The sequence below is a fragment of the Danio aesculapii genome, chromosome 16, assembly GCF_903798145.1.
Source record: "Danio aesculapii chromosome 16, fDanAes4.1, whole genome shotgun sequence".
Taxonomy (NCBI): domain Eukaryota; kingdom Metazoa; phylum Chordata; class Actinopteri; order Cypriniformes; family Danionidae; genus Danio; species Danio aesculapii.
This window is the reverse complement of record NC_079450.1, coordinates 44880291-44895976: the sequence shown is the minus strand read 5'-3', so window position 1 is coordinate 44895976 and position 15686 is coordinate 44880291. Positions and strand designations below refer to the sequence as shown.

The 15686-nt window shown below is 34.4% G+C and overlaps 1 protein-coding gene across 1 annotated transcript in view; it reads left to right on the top strand.

Annotated features, from left to right (window-relative positions):
- Positions 1-15686, top strand: part of dnah5 (dynein, axonemal, heavy chain 5) — a 264013-nt gene that overhangs the window by 107782 nt on the left and 140545 nt on the right. The window contains exons 46-50 of the mRNA XM_056476107.1: positions 1368-1572; positions 5270-5412; positions 9648-9782; positions 12328-12450; positions 12977-13190. Of these exons, the coding sequence (XP_056332082.1) occupies positions 1368-1572; positions 5270-5412; positions 9648-9782; positions 12328-12450; positions 12977-13190 (820 nt within the window). The remainder of the gene's footprint in view (positions 1-1367; positions 1573-5269; positions 5413-9647; positions 9783-12327; positions 12451-12976; positions 13191-15686) is intronic.

The following is a 15686-nucleotide window of genomic DNA, read 5'->3' as shown; positions in this document are numbered from 1 at the left end:
GAGTCTGGGGTAAGATGAAGGAGGGGACATTGAAGATGAATCCAAATAATCTTGATGAACTTTCTTTGCCGTTTTAGATGACTTCATTAATAAGTTATTTGAGTCATTGCAGAGATGTATAGATGCAGTCCTCCAAGCTCATGGGAGTCATACACAATATTAATTATTTTTCCACTGGACCATGACTTTATATTCTATACATTATTTCTGCTAAGTGACAAGACTTTTGTTTAATCAAAGTCAGATCTTACTGTCCTAATTAAATAATAAAAAATCAAGGCATGATCATATTTTATTTTGGTAAAATAAGCGTAATCTTGAGACCTTTGCCTTTCATATCAGCCACTTCTGATACCAAATGATCTGCTAGAAGTCAAGTTATCATTTGTTGTTCCTAAAACTTGTATAGGCGTCAAGATAAGTCAGAATTATTCACTCCCTATATTTCCCAAATGATGTTTAACAGAGCAAGGAAATTTTCACAGTATGTCTGATAATATTTTTTCATCTGGAGAAAGTCTTATTTGTTTTATTTCGGCTAGAAGCTAGAATAAAAGCTGTTTTTAATTTTTTTAAACACAATTTTAAGGAAAAAATGATTAGCCCCTTTAAGCTATTTTTTTCTGATAGTCTACAGAACAAACCATCATTATACAATAAATTGTCTAAGTACCCTAACTTGCCTAGTTAAACTAATAAACCTAGTTAAGCCTTTAAATGTCACTTTAAGCTGTATAGAAGAGTCTTGGTAAATATCTAGTAAAATATTATGTGCTGTCATCATAGCAAAAATAAAATAAACCAGTTATTAGAAAATAGTTATTAAAACTATTATGTTTAGAAATGTGTTGATAAAAATCTTTTTGGGGAAAAAATAAACAGGCGGGCTAATAATTATGAAACTGTATATATTATACCCAACATACAGTAGTTAAGGTTAATGTGCTGAAAATACAGTCTGAGACATGTTTCCATAGTGGTCAGAATAGATGGATGGGGATTGATGATTAAAAATGTAAAAAAAAAAAAAAAAACATCTGTTTGTTAATAAGCATCTGTTCATTTTCATTCACAGTCAACATGCAGATGTAATCTTACATCATTTTAATTATGAGTACAAATCCCTATTGTACTACAAAAAGGAAGATTTACAGCAAGTCTCCAACAGCATGTTCCACTTTATATATAGTATATAAAGATTATCTACCAAAATCTATTTAGTGATGTTATGGGAATACTTTTCAAGTTCACCATTTCAAGTTACAAGTTCAAAGTTCCATTCTTTGGAGTATTTGAAATTTCATATTTCAGGCCTTGGTGCTCTGACAGACCTTTGATAATGTGTCTTTGATGATGTAACCCATCAGGAGCAGGGAGGAGAGCTGTCTCGTGAGCACATGGAGCGTCTCTATGTCTTTGCTCTTATGTGGAGTGTGGGAGCGTTATTGGAACTGGATGATCGAATGAAGTTGGAGAGATGGCTCCGTAACCATGACAGCATCCACTTGGATCTTCCCAATATCCCTCCCCATAGCGAGGACACCATGTTCGACTTTTATGTCACTAATGATGGTATCTAACACCCTCACACATCTCTTTCTGTGTAATGTTGAAGCCGCTTTATTTTTTGTAGTCTTACTTTTGTCTGCCTTGGTCATTCATTTCTGTTTTGATATACAGTTGAAGTCAGAATTATTACCCCCCTGTTTATTTTTTCCCTCAATTTCTGTTTAACGGAAATAATATATTTTTAACACATTTCTAAGCATAATAGTTTCAATAACTAGTTTATAATAACTGATTTCTTTTTTTTTTGCCATGATGACAGTAAATAATATTTTACTAGATATTTTTTAAGATACTATTATTCAGCTTAAAGTGACTTTTAAAGGCTTAACTAAGTTAATTAGGTTAATTGCACAACGATGGTTTGTTCTGTAGACAGTGGTAAAAATATTGCTTATGAGGACTAATTATATTGACCTTAAAATGTTTAAAAAAAATTAAAACAGCTTTTTTTCTAGCTGAATTAAAACAAATGATAGTTTCTCCAGAGCAGTGTTTCTCAACCATGTTCTGGGAGGACCACCAACACTGCATGTTTTGAATGTCTCCTTAGTCTGTCACACCCATTAAAGGTCGTTCAGTCTCTGCTAATGAGCTGATGATCTGAAGCAGATGTGCTTGGTGAAGGAGACATGAACAATGTGCAGAGCTGGTGGTCCTCTAAGAATGTGGTTGAGAAACACTGCTCTAGAAGAAAAAATATTATAGGAAATACTGTGAAATTTGTGTGAAACGGAAAAATATTTTGGGAAATATTTGAGAAAGAAAAAAAATTACTGGAGGGATAATAATTTTAACTTCAACAGTGCATCTTTGATTTATCTAATGTAATGTAGTGAATTGTTAACTAAGCTACAATTTAAGCTGAACTTTTCATATAGGGAGGATCCTTCCCATGCTAATTAAATTTTTTTGTCTCCAAATATTTGATTTGGAACTGTGGTGAACTGTGGTTTGGGAAATTGATTCTTAGTTTTTAAGAGTGGATTGGGATTAATATATCTAATTATCTAATTTTCTATAGTCTTATAAAAGTTAACTGAATAGTTCACCCGAAAATGAAAATTACCATGTTTACTCACCCTGAAGTTGGTCAGAGTAATTTTAAATTTGATTCTAGTTCTCTTCCATGCTGTATAGGAATGTAACGATTCACCTGACTCACGATTTGATACTATTCACAATACTAATCTCACAATTCTTGATTTAGTCATGATTTTATGGCTATGACATAACTAAATGGCTATTTAAAAAAACTAATTCCAAAAAAAAAAAAAAAAGACTCATTAATATAAATGAACTAAAACTGTGACTGTGCTGGTATTTTACAATTTTAAAAAGAAATATCAGCATTTATCTGTTTTCTGGCATAATCTGTGGTCTTTGCACATTTACAATGTCCCCTGCTGATGAGAAAACTCTTTCATTGGGGACTGAGATGGCTGGTGTGGAGAGGTACAGAGATGTTCATTAGGTCCTCTGATCCAGTGGACTGGCCACTGGCATAAAACAAAACTAATTATAAAATTACTAATTATAAAGTATAATAGAGACAGGAGTTGAACTTTATTATGAAGGTGAATAATTAATATTACTTAAATAATTAATTAGTATAGTATCAGTAATATCAGTAATAAGCAAATAATAAGCAAATTATTAAAATATGCATACACTAATTTGAAAAGGAGAGGGTAAAAATAATCTAATACCTGCTTCTGTAAGAGAACAACTTTCTCTTTGAGTCTGAAAAACATCTTCACTCTTTCGCTATGAAAACACTGATGCACCGTGTGCTCTCCGTAGCACTCGTCAGAGCAAGCAGAGCTGCAAATCATCCAGTCCGCATGGTTTGGTTTATTTATAATAGTTTTTTTTTGCGTACAGACGTCTGTGACAGTAGTTTTTCACTGTGCTAACGGTTTTTGCGCATCATATTTGTTCTTCTGTCAGTGTAAGGACAATTCTAAGGGCTCACGCATTTTGGGGGCCCCCAGAGATATTATTAGGGGCCCATGACATCCCACTCCCCTCACCCCCCTCTTCACTTCTGTGTGCCCGGGAGAGAACCCTGAGCTCGGAGATAATTGAGCCAAGGGCTCCCGCTTGGTCAATAAACATATTAGGAGGTCCGAGGTCAGGTAGTTCTCAAGAACTCCCCCTGTTAAAGGAGGAAAAGGGGGAGATGGGGTGGATGAGGGGATTCTTCAAAAAACAAAGATTAATGCTAGATGCGCTGTTCATAGTGAGTTTGGAATAATTCGATTGGTTTACTAATGATTACAGATGAGAGACCAGCCACGATCAATCATATCTCATGCTCCTCTCGAAATTAGCTTGTGAAACTATACCTAATAAAAGTTAATGTAATAGTTCACTCAAAAAGGAAAATTACCACATTTACCAATTTACTCACCCTCAAGTTGGTCAGAGTAATTTTAAATTCGATCCTAGATCTCTTCCATGCAGTATAATGGTGTTAAATTGTGACTTTTATTTTGAAGTAATACCAATATTACATATTATATCAATGTTTAGTATACGTACAACAGTAAAGCTGTGGAAAAAATCTTAGTCTTAGTTTTAAACAGCAGATGGTGTTCTATCGTTTAAATTTCTATAGTTTGATAAAAGTTAACGGAATATTTCCTCCAAAACTGAAATTTACCACATTTACCAATTTACTTACCCCTTAAGTAACCCTGAGTTTTAAATTTTATCCCTTTATTTTGACGTTATATCAATATTACGTATTATATCAATGGTACATACCGTAAAAAAAATCTTTGGAAAAAACTCTTTCAAGGATTCAATTTTGCACCAATTCCGAGATTCTTCGGCTTTAACAGCAGATGGTGTTCTATAGTCTATTTTTTTACACACGTGTTCAGCTGAGTCATATAAGTTGTCTTTTATGTCACAAGATTAATGTAAACACATATCTATGAACTCTTATATCTATGATATCTATGATCTCTTGAAATTCCCTTAACCCTTTCTTAACTTTATTACTGATTATTGTCAGTTCAAGTGGTGTATGTAAGGAATTGGATGCAAGCAGAGTACAGCTCTGTAAAGCATATATCACCATCTGCTATTAAAAACTCCATTTAAAAGAGAATAGTGATTAATTTTGAATCCTCTGAACTGATGCAGAATCGATTTCTCTAACTAATTCTTAAGACACTCAAGTTTTACTGTATTTCTTCTGTTTTCCAATCAACTGCTGGGCATTACTAGTGAATAGCAATATGAGTCATATCAAGATTCTCACAGCTGAAGCTTGAAAAAAAGACACAAAGTCTATACTTTTTTAAAGTAATTTATCAGTGTACATTTTGCAATTCATATAAACATCTAATTGGCTGCAGGTTTTCCAGCCCTCTGAATCAAAACAGTAATTATAACCCTATTTAAAGAGATAGTTCACCCAAAAAGGAAAATACTATTTACTCAACCTCAAGTGTTTATAAACCTATAAGTTTCTTTATTCTGTTGAACACTTAAGAATAGATTTAGAAAAAAGCTGAAAACCTGTAACCATTTATGTCCAAGGAAAAGCGAATATGATGGAAGACAGTGGTGAAAGTTTTTCTTGTTTCTTTGAATGTCTTTAGTGTTCAACAGAAGAAAGAAACTCAATCAGGTTTGGAACAAGTAAATTTTAATGAGGTTTATAATTTTAGCTACTCTGTTATTTTCGCAGGCCACTGGGTTCACTGGAACACCAGAGTGGAAGAGTATATTTATCCACCTGACTCTACACCAGAGTATGGCTCCATATTGGTGCCCAATGTAGACAATGTTCGTACTGACTTCCTCATCCAGACAATTGCAAAACAGGGCAAGGTAAGAGTTTTTGCACTCAGAATTGAATTTTGATCAAAAAGAAGAGGCCATTCAGACAGAATGTTTTTTTGGAAGACAGGTTAGATAAACAGAAAAATGTCCATAGACACTTTCTTGAATTTAACCTATTTCAAATTTTGTTTTGTTGTTGTTTAATGACTTATCATGCACAAGATGCTGCAAAACATGCACTAAATTTAGCGCAGTCGTCAAACATGCTTGAGCATGTTTATATAGAGATTCTGGTCTGAAAGTGAAATTTTAAATTCTGAAAGCACCTGGCTAAAACCAAAACTAAAAATGCTTTGGAATAATTATTTATTATTTTATTAAGTAATATAAAGTAAGTTTGATTAATAATAAGTATAATTTAACTTTCTAAGTTGAATTTTAAAAGTCTTAGATTTAATGAGAAAGAGTTCTCTTTAATAGTACGACTTTTAAAATTAAATTAAACTGATTTAAAAAAAACAAGCCAATGAAATTACACCCATTTTATTGACAGTAACAATTTTTCTTGACAGTGAATAATTACCACAGTTGCCATGACAGCACAATAGAACTATTGCAAACAGCAGGAAGAAGTATACTACATAGAAATATCCTGTCAATACATTATTTGAGTGGAATTCACTTGCATAAATATGTGTACATGAGCAGAATATCCACAGAGTGGAATAATGAGCTGTTTTGAACTTTGGCCATGGCGTGGGTAAAAGCTACTTGACTCGGTCTGGGGTGTTTTCAAAAACCATCATTAGGTCACAAGTTCTGTCGTTACAAACATAGTGTTGATTTAGTGTTTCCCAAATCCATAGTTCCAACGAACATTTGCAAACTTGTATGTTTGCAACTGTACCACTAGCTGTAGTTACAATCATACACTGTAAAAAAATGCAGGGTTTTCACACAATTCATTCATGTTGTCCCAACACAAATTGATTAACTTAACACTTTTAACAAATTTATGTGGGTTGAACATAAAAAATTTAACTGTCCCAATGAAATCTCAAAAATTGTGTTGACTCAGCTTATTTTAAATAAGTAGTTTGAACAAGCAAAAAAAAAAAAAAAATTTTAAGTGTAGTTCCTGGGTGTGCTCTATCACCACCTTTCCCCCCTAAGTCCTATTCATTTAGAACATTCCAACATTTAAACTGAATGATTAAAAAACACATTGAAGTCATCTCTCTTACGTGTAATTTGCTTTCAAAGTATTTTTTACAATTCAGTTTGAGCAATCTCCAAATTGATAATTGTGCTTTTTTCATAGTGCACATAAAATTCATTTATGCCATTTTGTACGCAGCCGTGGTTCATGACGAAAGTCGTGGTTCATGACCTATGGAAAGTGGAATCTACATTACATAGCCTACCCTGTATATGTTTGTTTTCACGTATGTCTATGTCAATGGTTTTAATTTATAGTAGCCTAGGCTATTTATTAAGAAAGGCATAATGTATGTATTGTACACGACATGGTTTAAATGTCAAAGTTGTAAAAGTTGACATTTAAAAACAAAACAATATTATCAAGTAGGATAGTTTTTTATTTATTTATTTTTTTATGAATTAAAACCATTAAATTGATGATTTATATGTAAGATTAGAATATGTGATAGCTTTTTGTAAGTGGTTTTATGTTTTAGAATAGTTTATGGCATATTCTCAGTAATGTTTGTAAAGGAAACATTGGCCCTATATCTGTTTACATATAATAATTACATATAATAATTTCCAATTAATATGGAAAATAAGTGCATGTTTTTACCAAAACTAATAATTGAATTTTGTTTGTAATGCATGTGCGTGTAAAACAATAATTTGCATAAAAAAAGTTATGGGGATTTTCTCTAAAGCAGTTGTTTCTCGACCCTGTTTAGAGCATCATTACGTACGTTTTAGGTTATAACTAACGAGGTTCAAACGATGGATCTGTGACAGAGCAACTTAGGTTTTGGGAAACACTCATCACTACATCTTCTTTTCCCGAATGATGCATTGTACTATGATAGTTCAGCCCCAAGTTACGTCGTTGTTTGGGAAACACGCCCCTGGTCAATACAGTAGCAAACCGCACTTGCGTGGTATAAGCCATTAAAATGAATGGGTTTCATAGAGCAGTGCTTTCTGCTCCCAGTGTGAAACCAGAATGTTGAACACTGTTGGGCACTGCTTTTATTTGCTCATATTTTTGGCTGTTTCCCTTTTTTGAACAAAAATGCCATTGCCACACGGCAAAATTCAGTAAATCCCTAGAAAAGGTATGCGGTGCCATGGCTGGGAATCTCATTTCACTATATGAGTCGTCTCATAAAATGATAACTATTTATATCATGATATAGCACCTTTTCAGAACTTTAAGGCAAATGCTTTTTTAAGAATGCAGAAGTACAAAATAAATATAAATAAAATATAAAACACTTTTAAAAATTATAGGCACAACATAAAATATTGCTAAATCAAATGCTAAATGTAATCATTGGAAGCACATGGTACAAACAACTTTTGCTCCAAGCTGTTACTCTCATTTCTGCCTTAAGTGTAATATTATCCTCATACAAATGATGAAATAGTATTACTATAAAACAATGCATTTTGCGACACCACAAAATACGTTAAATAATAGTGCACAATATCAAATGATAGACTTTTTATTTTGTCAATAGGACGTACAATCTCCGGCCACTTTATTAGGTACACTTGATTGTTAACTGCTTGTTAACGCTAATTTTTAATCAGCCAAACACATAGCAGCAGCTCAATGCATTTTAGGATTTAGAAATGGTCAAGAGGATCTGCTGCAGTTCAAATCAAGCATCAGAATGAGAAAGAAAGGTGATTTAAGTGACTTTGAACGTGGTTAGTGCCAAGCGGGCTGTACTGAGTCATTCAGAAACTGCTGATCTACTTGGATTTTCATGCACAACCATCTGTAGGGTATACAGAGAATGGTCTGAAAAGAGAAAATTTCCAATGAGCGGCAGTTCTGTGGGCACAAATGCCTTGTTGATGCCAGAGGTCAGAGGAGAATGGTGGGACTGCTTCAAGTTAATAGAAAGGGAACAGTAACTATAATAACCACTTGTTACAACCGAGGTATGCAGAAGAGCATCTCTGAATGCACAACACCTTGAACCTTGAGGCAGATGGGCTACAGCAGCAGAAGACCACACAGGGTTCCATTCCTGTCAGCTGAGAACAGGAAACTGAGGCTACAATTCGCACAGGCTCCCCAAAATTGGACAATAGTACCAATTGGTCCATTAGTACCAATTGAACATTGTGTCAAGACCACAGCCTACCTGAGTATTGTTGCTGTCCATGTCCATCCCTTTATGACCACAGTGCATCTTCTGATGGTTACTTCCATTAGGATAATGCGCCATGTCATAAAGCGTGAATCATCTCAGACTGGTTTCTTGAACATGACAATGAGTACACTGTACTCAAATGGCCTCCAGAGTCACCAGATCTCAATCCAATAGAGCACTTTTGGTATGTGGTGGAACGGGAGATTCGCATTATGGATGTGCAGCCGACAAATCTGCAGCAACTGCGTGATGCTATCATGTCAATATAGACCAAAATCTCTAAGGACTTTTCCAGTGCCTTGTTGAATCTAAGCCAAGAAGGATTAGGGCAGTTCTGAAGCCAAAAGAGGGTACAACACGTTACCAGTAAGGTGGACCTAATAAAGTGATAGTGTCACATTCCACAGCCAACATGGTGCACAAAAACAACAACAATAAAAATGTATTGGAAAAACCTGAAAGTATTACCGTATTACTAGTTTTCAGTAATAAACAATAAGTTGAAAACAAGGAACTAATTTCCACTTTTCCACTTTATTAATTATGGAATGCAAAAAAGAATTCTCAGTGAATGCTTTTTTGCTTCATGCTTAGAAATCTAGTTGCCTGTAATACATTTTATTTGTGCTGAGCATCGGCACAATATCAAGCACAGTTTTGGTGCAGTACGGTTTTCCTCTATCTGAATAGTATAAAAAACATTCAATAGATTGTAGAAGTCTATTTTGGAGTGTAGGTTCTTGACAATGACACCACAGAGTGCTGCAGTATTGATTACTGTGAGTGAGGCTTGTTTAAATGGACAGCTACTTTATTTGTCATCAAGACTTTTCCTGTGTTGCCAGCACTATGATTAGCTGTACATAATAGCAGATGGTCGCTCTCTTTGGAGTCTACTCGTGTTTTCTTCATGTGTTTCAGGCTGTGCTTTTGATAGGGGAGCAGGGCACTGCCAAAACCGTCATCATCAAAGGGTACATGTCCAAATATGACCCAGAGTCCCATACTGCCAAGAGTCTCAATTTCTCCTCTGCCACCACACCTCTCATGTTTCAGGTACATCATGTCTGTGATTTCCCCAAAAACATGTCCTGTGTTGTGGTATTTCTTGTGGTATTCTTTTGGTTAACACATTGTATAAAGTCTGCACATTCAAGCAATGTTGTAACGTGTACTGATAAAAAATAATTATACGATTATCTTTATAGTAATGTTATAGTGTAGTAGATTAGCTTTTCTGGTAATGGTCTATTATTTGGTTATTTGGTTCTGCTATTCTTAACAGTGGTTTGACTTTGTTGTATGTTTGTTTTATTGAATTTATTAGTTACAAGATAGTTTATTGCATGATTTTATTAAAATAAACTTTAAATGTTATAGGAAATACATCCAGCTATGTATTTTTTATATATAAAAATTACATTATATTTTAAACTTTTACATTGTTACAGAAATAAAATCATAAATTTCAATGAATCTTAAAAATCTATTATAGTTTCCACAAGTAGTTTAATTTCATTTAACTTCATTTAATTTCATTTAATTTCATTTCATTTAAATATGATTTTCTGCATTTTAGAATGATTTTGAAGTTGTGGCTTCTGAAAATGAATAATTTATTGACAAGAAAAAATCGTATTTTTAAAAATATATTATAATATAATATATTATTATGTTAAATTCAGGGCTTGACAATTACACCCGCCAACCTGCCAAATGCGGGTAGATTTCACCTGTGGCGGGTTAGACAGACAACCCCACTAGCCACTTTGGCAATTTAAAAATTATTTTCAACCAGCCAGAGCTGCCTTGTCCCTAAAGATTAGAATTTTTGTTTATGACCATTTGTCAATATGCAGGCAAATGTGCTCTTAGAATCAAGAAGCAGCACTGATAAGTGTTCACGCAAGCAAAAGAAAGCAGGTGAGTACCAAATGAGAGGATGATCAGGTGCACGGTGTGACACAGGCGATCCTCACTCACTGACGTTGTGAGCGAGGCATAGCTGATGTGATGCGTGCGAGTACTTAAAAGCTCCCGTTTCCTTGTACAAAACAACCGTGCCTGGAAATGCAACCTGGAAATGCAACAGCTGCGATCATTTCTCTTTGAAATAGATTGGAAAAAAGCGGTATGCCAAGCGGAATGCAGCAGCTGTTGCCGCTTTCACTTTTACCATTCTTTGAAGAGATTTTTACTGGGCTTAATGTTAACCGTGTCCACGTGATCATCCTTTCACTATCGCAAACAGTATTTTTTCACCTGCTTTCTTTTTCTTGCAGTTATTTTTGTTAATATGGTTTAATTATCGTCCTTTACAATAACAATGTTTTAATAGAAGTTTAACTCCTATTTATTGATAGTTATCTGATGATCTGGGGCCTTTAGTCTGGACAAACTACTGTGTACTGTTTTAGATTAATGAGAATTATTTTTTAAACTGTCAATTGTTTTTTTTAAGAACATTTTTGTTGAATAAAAAGTGTATGTATACAGCTGTGTTTAGCTTGTTTTGACACATTATTTAAAACTTGTGGCAAGAAAATAATTGGTTTGGTGTGGCCAGAGAATAAATTGGTAAATCCTTAGTGTTGAGCCATAAAAGTTCATGTAAAAAAAGGGTTAAATTAACGAGGAGGCATGTGGACATAACAAAATGAATTTTTTTTTTTTTTTTTTAGCATGCCAAAGTCAAATTTATGCATTTAAAATATTTTGGCTAGTGAAAATGGTAAGTGGCTAGTAAAGTTGGAAAACTACTAGCTAAAGCGGCTGGTGATCAAAAAAGTTAATATCAAGTCCTGGTCATATTTAACATAATATAATATATTTTTTTCTGTTCATGGTAATACATATAATATAAATTATATTATTATATTAAAATCTGTATTTATGATCAGGTTTGCTGTATTTTTGACCAAGTGCAGTAAAAAATGTATGTAAATCTTAAATAAAATATTAAATCAATATAGTGGGCAGGGCCGATAAATGATATTATATTGAATCACGATAAAATTTGTCAATAACAACGATAATCTCTGGACTTTTTTACTCTATATTGATCTAAGAGTCAATCACACAGCAGAAATGTGCAATAATAGGAGACTTTTCCTGTGTTGATTTTAGAATTTAGAATTTCAGCCACTGAAAACTTATCGGCCGAAAATGTCATGCCATTTAATGGACCCTGTAACTTTTGTGGCTTCAGTCATTGTTGGGTTACTATTTTAAATCTGGAAGCATAAAAATATGATATCAAAATATATATAATTATCCTTCAATATGGAAAATAATTATGGAGATAGCATTTTTGCCATATCACCCAGCCCTATATACAACACAGACACCATGATAATGTATTAACTATATCTTCATAGAAAGTGTTGCCTTGAACATCTGATAGATCAAGAAATCTAAAGACTTCATCAGTGTGTTTAGCATTTTCAGGGCTCAGGTGTTTGGAGTTAATGTTTGCATCATTATTGACTGTTGTATTGATTGTTCATCCAAATCTTATCTGTGCCTTGCAATTTATGCTCTACTGTTGGATGTATTTGTGAGTTTAGCATTGGTATGATTCTTTTGAATATTTGGCTTTTAGCGCTCTGTGGAGAGTTATGTGGATAAACGAATGGGAACCACCTACGGACCTCCGGCAGGGAAGAAGATGTCCATCTTCATTGATGACATCAACATGCCTGTGATCAATGAGTGGGGTGACCAGGTGAGAAAATGAATGCTGTGATATGCATATGCTGGTGAGGTGAGGTTGGTTCCGATGCTGGTTTATAGCTTATACTGCAACCTTTGTGGACATTTAAGTGTGAACCCTTTTTTTCTTTTAATTACATGCCATATCATTGTTTTTGAAAAAATATAAGAATAATATATATGTTTGTCGATGTTTGTTAAAGTATCTGTGTGTAGTGTGTGCGTGCGTTACACATTGACCATGTTGTATAGCAATGGTCTTAAACTCAATTCCACAGCTCTGCACAGTTTAGCTCCAATCACCTCCAACTCACACTTGCTTAATAGTGTTGAAACTTGAACACCTTGATTAGTTGGATCAGATGTGTTTGATTAGTGTTGGAGCAAAATAGCAGCCCTCCAGGAATCCAGTTTGAGACCTACTGTATGTTGTATAGGCTATAACCTTTATCTATGTTTATGATTGATCAGCATTGTGTTGGATTTATTGATTTTATTGGACCTTTGAATTAAGAATATTCAATTTCTTCTTTACAAAGGTTACAAATGAAATAGTTCGGCAACTGATGGAGCAAAACGGCTTCTTCAACCTGGAAAAACCAGGAGAATTCACCAACATTGTGGATATACAGTTCTTGGCGGCTATGATCCATCCTGGAGGTGGACGGAATGATGTTCCGCAGAGACTGAAGAGACAGTTTTCTATTTTCAACTGTACTCTTCCATCTAATGCCTCCATAGACAAGATCTTTGGTTAGTACTGTTACCTTTCATTTGCAAAACTGTAAAAATATATTGCTTTATAACCAAAGATGCAAAACCTAAAGACTGAATAATAGTCAGTTTGAGGCAGAATGCTTTTATCCCTGTTAGGGGGTGGGCGGTACAACCAAAAATCTGTTTTATTTTATGGTAAAGATACTTTTATTATATAATCATTTAAATAGACAGTTATTCAGAAAAAAAAAAAAATGTTTTCATAAATACACTTAAATACTTAAGTGAAAATGACTTTTTTTGTTTTTTTTATGTGAAAATATCAACGCAATCTCACGGCAATTCGTAACTCTTCGATTTAGTGGCTAATTCGTATGAATCTAATTTGTACAATTTGCTCATCCCCCAATGACGGTTGGGGATAGGGGTGGGATTAGGTGCCATGCCTTGTTTTTAAAATCGTACATTTTCGTACGACTGAACTCGAATTAGCCACTAAACTGACAAAACATAAAATAATTGCGTTTCCTCGTGAGATCAGGCTGGAAAATATAGTAGGGATGAACAGATATTTTCAAACTTCTTTTGGCTGAGCTGATGCCGATATCTTCTCTGTCTGTTACAGAGCTTTTTTTCCCCAAATGTTAGTTTCTTATAATACATTTAAATCAGATTTGTGATTTCATTACCCCAAATGTGTTTAAAGAGTGCAATGAAGTTTACGGCCACCTGGCCGCAGGGAAGAAGGAGGCGGAGAACAGACAAAGTTTTAAATGTTTTAATGAGAAAATAAATCAAATGGATGGCAGCTCCTCATGGAGACTACCGTCAAACCAAAAGCTAAAGTAAAACAATATGTCCGGGCCCGGTGCGCTCTCATCCACCTCTGCCATCGTTCGTCCCTTTATAACCCAGAGGTCCTTCAGTGGGATCATTTTGTTCCCACGGCTCTCGGCCCCGCCCTCTTACCACAAAGGGATAGTTCACGCACCAAAAAAATTGTCATCATCATTTACTTATTAACTTGTCACATTCACTTGGGAAAGTACTCCCAAAAATAAAAATGTACTCCCTATTTTTCCACTGCCAATTTATTCCAAACCTGTTTCTCTTGCCGCCTTTTTGAACACAAAATGTTATTTTCAAAATATAAGAAACCTCAAACTATTGACTTGGAAGAGTCAATAGTTAAAATTTTTAGCATTTTTCAAAATAGCTTTATTTGTGTTCAATAGAAGAAAGTCAAACAGGTTTGGAACCACTTGAGAGTGAGTAAATCGGGAGTACACTTTTATTTTTGGGTGAACTGTCCCTTTAAGTTGGTCACACAAAATCAAAGAACTGAACAACTATTTGTTTGAAAGTAAGCTGTGCTACACGACTGGCAACAAACAATGGACCGTTTTTCTGTACCTGCAAATATACTAAAATAATTCAAATGATTTTTTTTTTCCTACCAGCAATTTAAAAAACAAATGACATAACGAAACTAATGTGTCAGTCTTTATGCTACCAAAGGTCACATTATCTCAAAGTTTTAACAAATGAGGGCAGTACGGTGGCACAGTGGGTATTGCTCTCACCTCACAGCAAGAAGGTCGCTGGTTTGAGCCTTGGCTGGGTCAGTTGGCATTTCTGCTTGGAGTTTGCATGTTCTCACCGTGTTCGCGTGGGTTTTCTCCGGGTGCTCTGGTTTCCCTCACAAATCTGGTTTATCCACAACCGGTGGAGACTCAGGAGGCAAGGGACAAGCAACAAAACAGGACTAGACTGCTGGGGAGACAAGAAAATTTAAAAAAGAAAACAAAATAGAACAAAAGTAAAAACAAGAGATATTTAAGAGGGGAAAAATTAGAGCTCGAGAAATAAAATGAAAACAAAGGGGACTACATAAAACTACTAAAACTTAAAACAAAAAGCCAAAAGACATAAGCTGCAGCTAGAAATAATATAGAAAGCAATACATAACAAAAAAAAGGTACAAAAAAATAAAAAATAAAATAAATGAATAAATCTTAACAAAAGACTAGGACTGAGAATCATAAATGACAAAATGAAAATTTGAAATAGGTCTTAAATTACAAACAAAAATAAAAATGACTGCAACTTTGCTGAGAGAAGAGAAAAAATAAATAAAAATCAAAAGGCTAAATTAATTCAAGATAAAGATTAGTACTAGACAAAAGAAACAAAACTAGACTACAAAAATACTTCTGTCAAGCACCCAAAAAGATAGTGTGCCAAACCAGCAAGGACAAAGGGCGAATGAACACAGTATAAGGGGAGTAGAGAGCATGAGGAACAGGTGAACATAATCAGACAAACAAGGACTAAACAAGGGGGTGAGGCATAGGAAAACAAGGAGGCAGGACAAGGGGAGCAGATGGCCAACACAACAAAAGAGACATCCATGTGCTAATACACATAACAACAAAGAGACATTAAACACAGACAGGAGTGACACAATCACAAAAAAAGAAAAAATAAAGAAAAAAAAGACATGATATACAAAAACATGATATTGCGTTTATA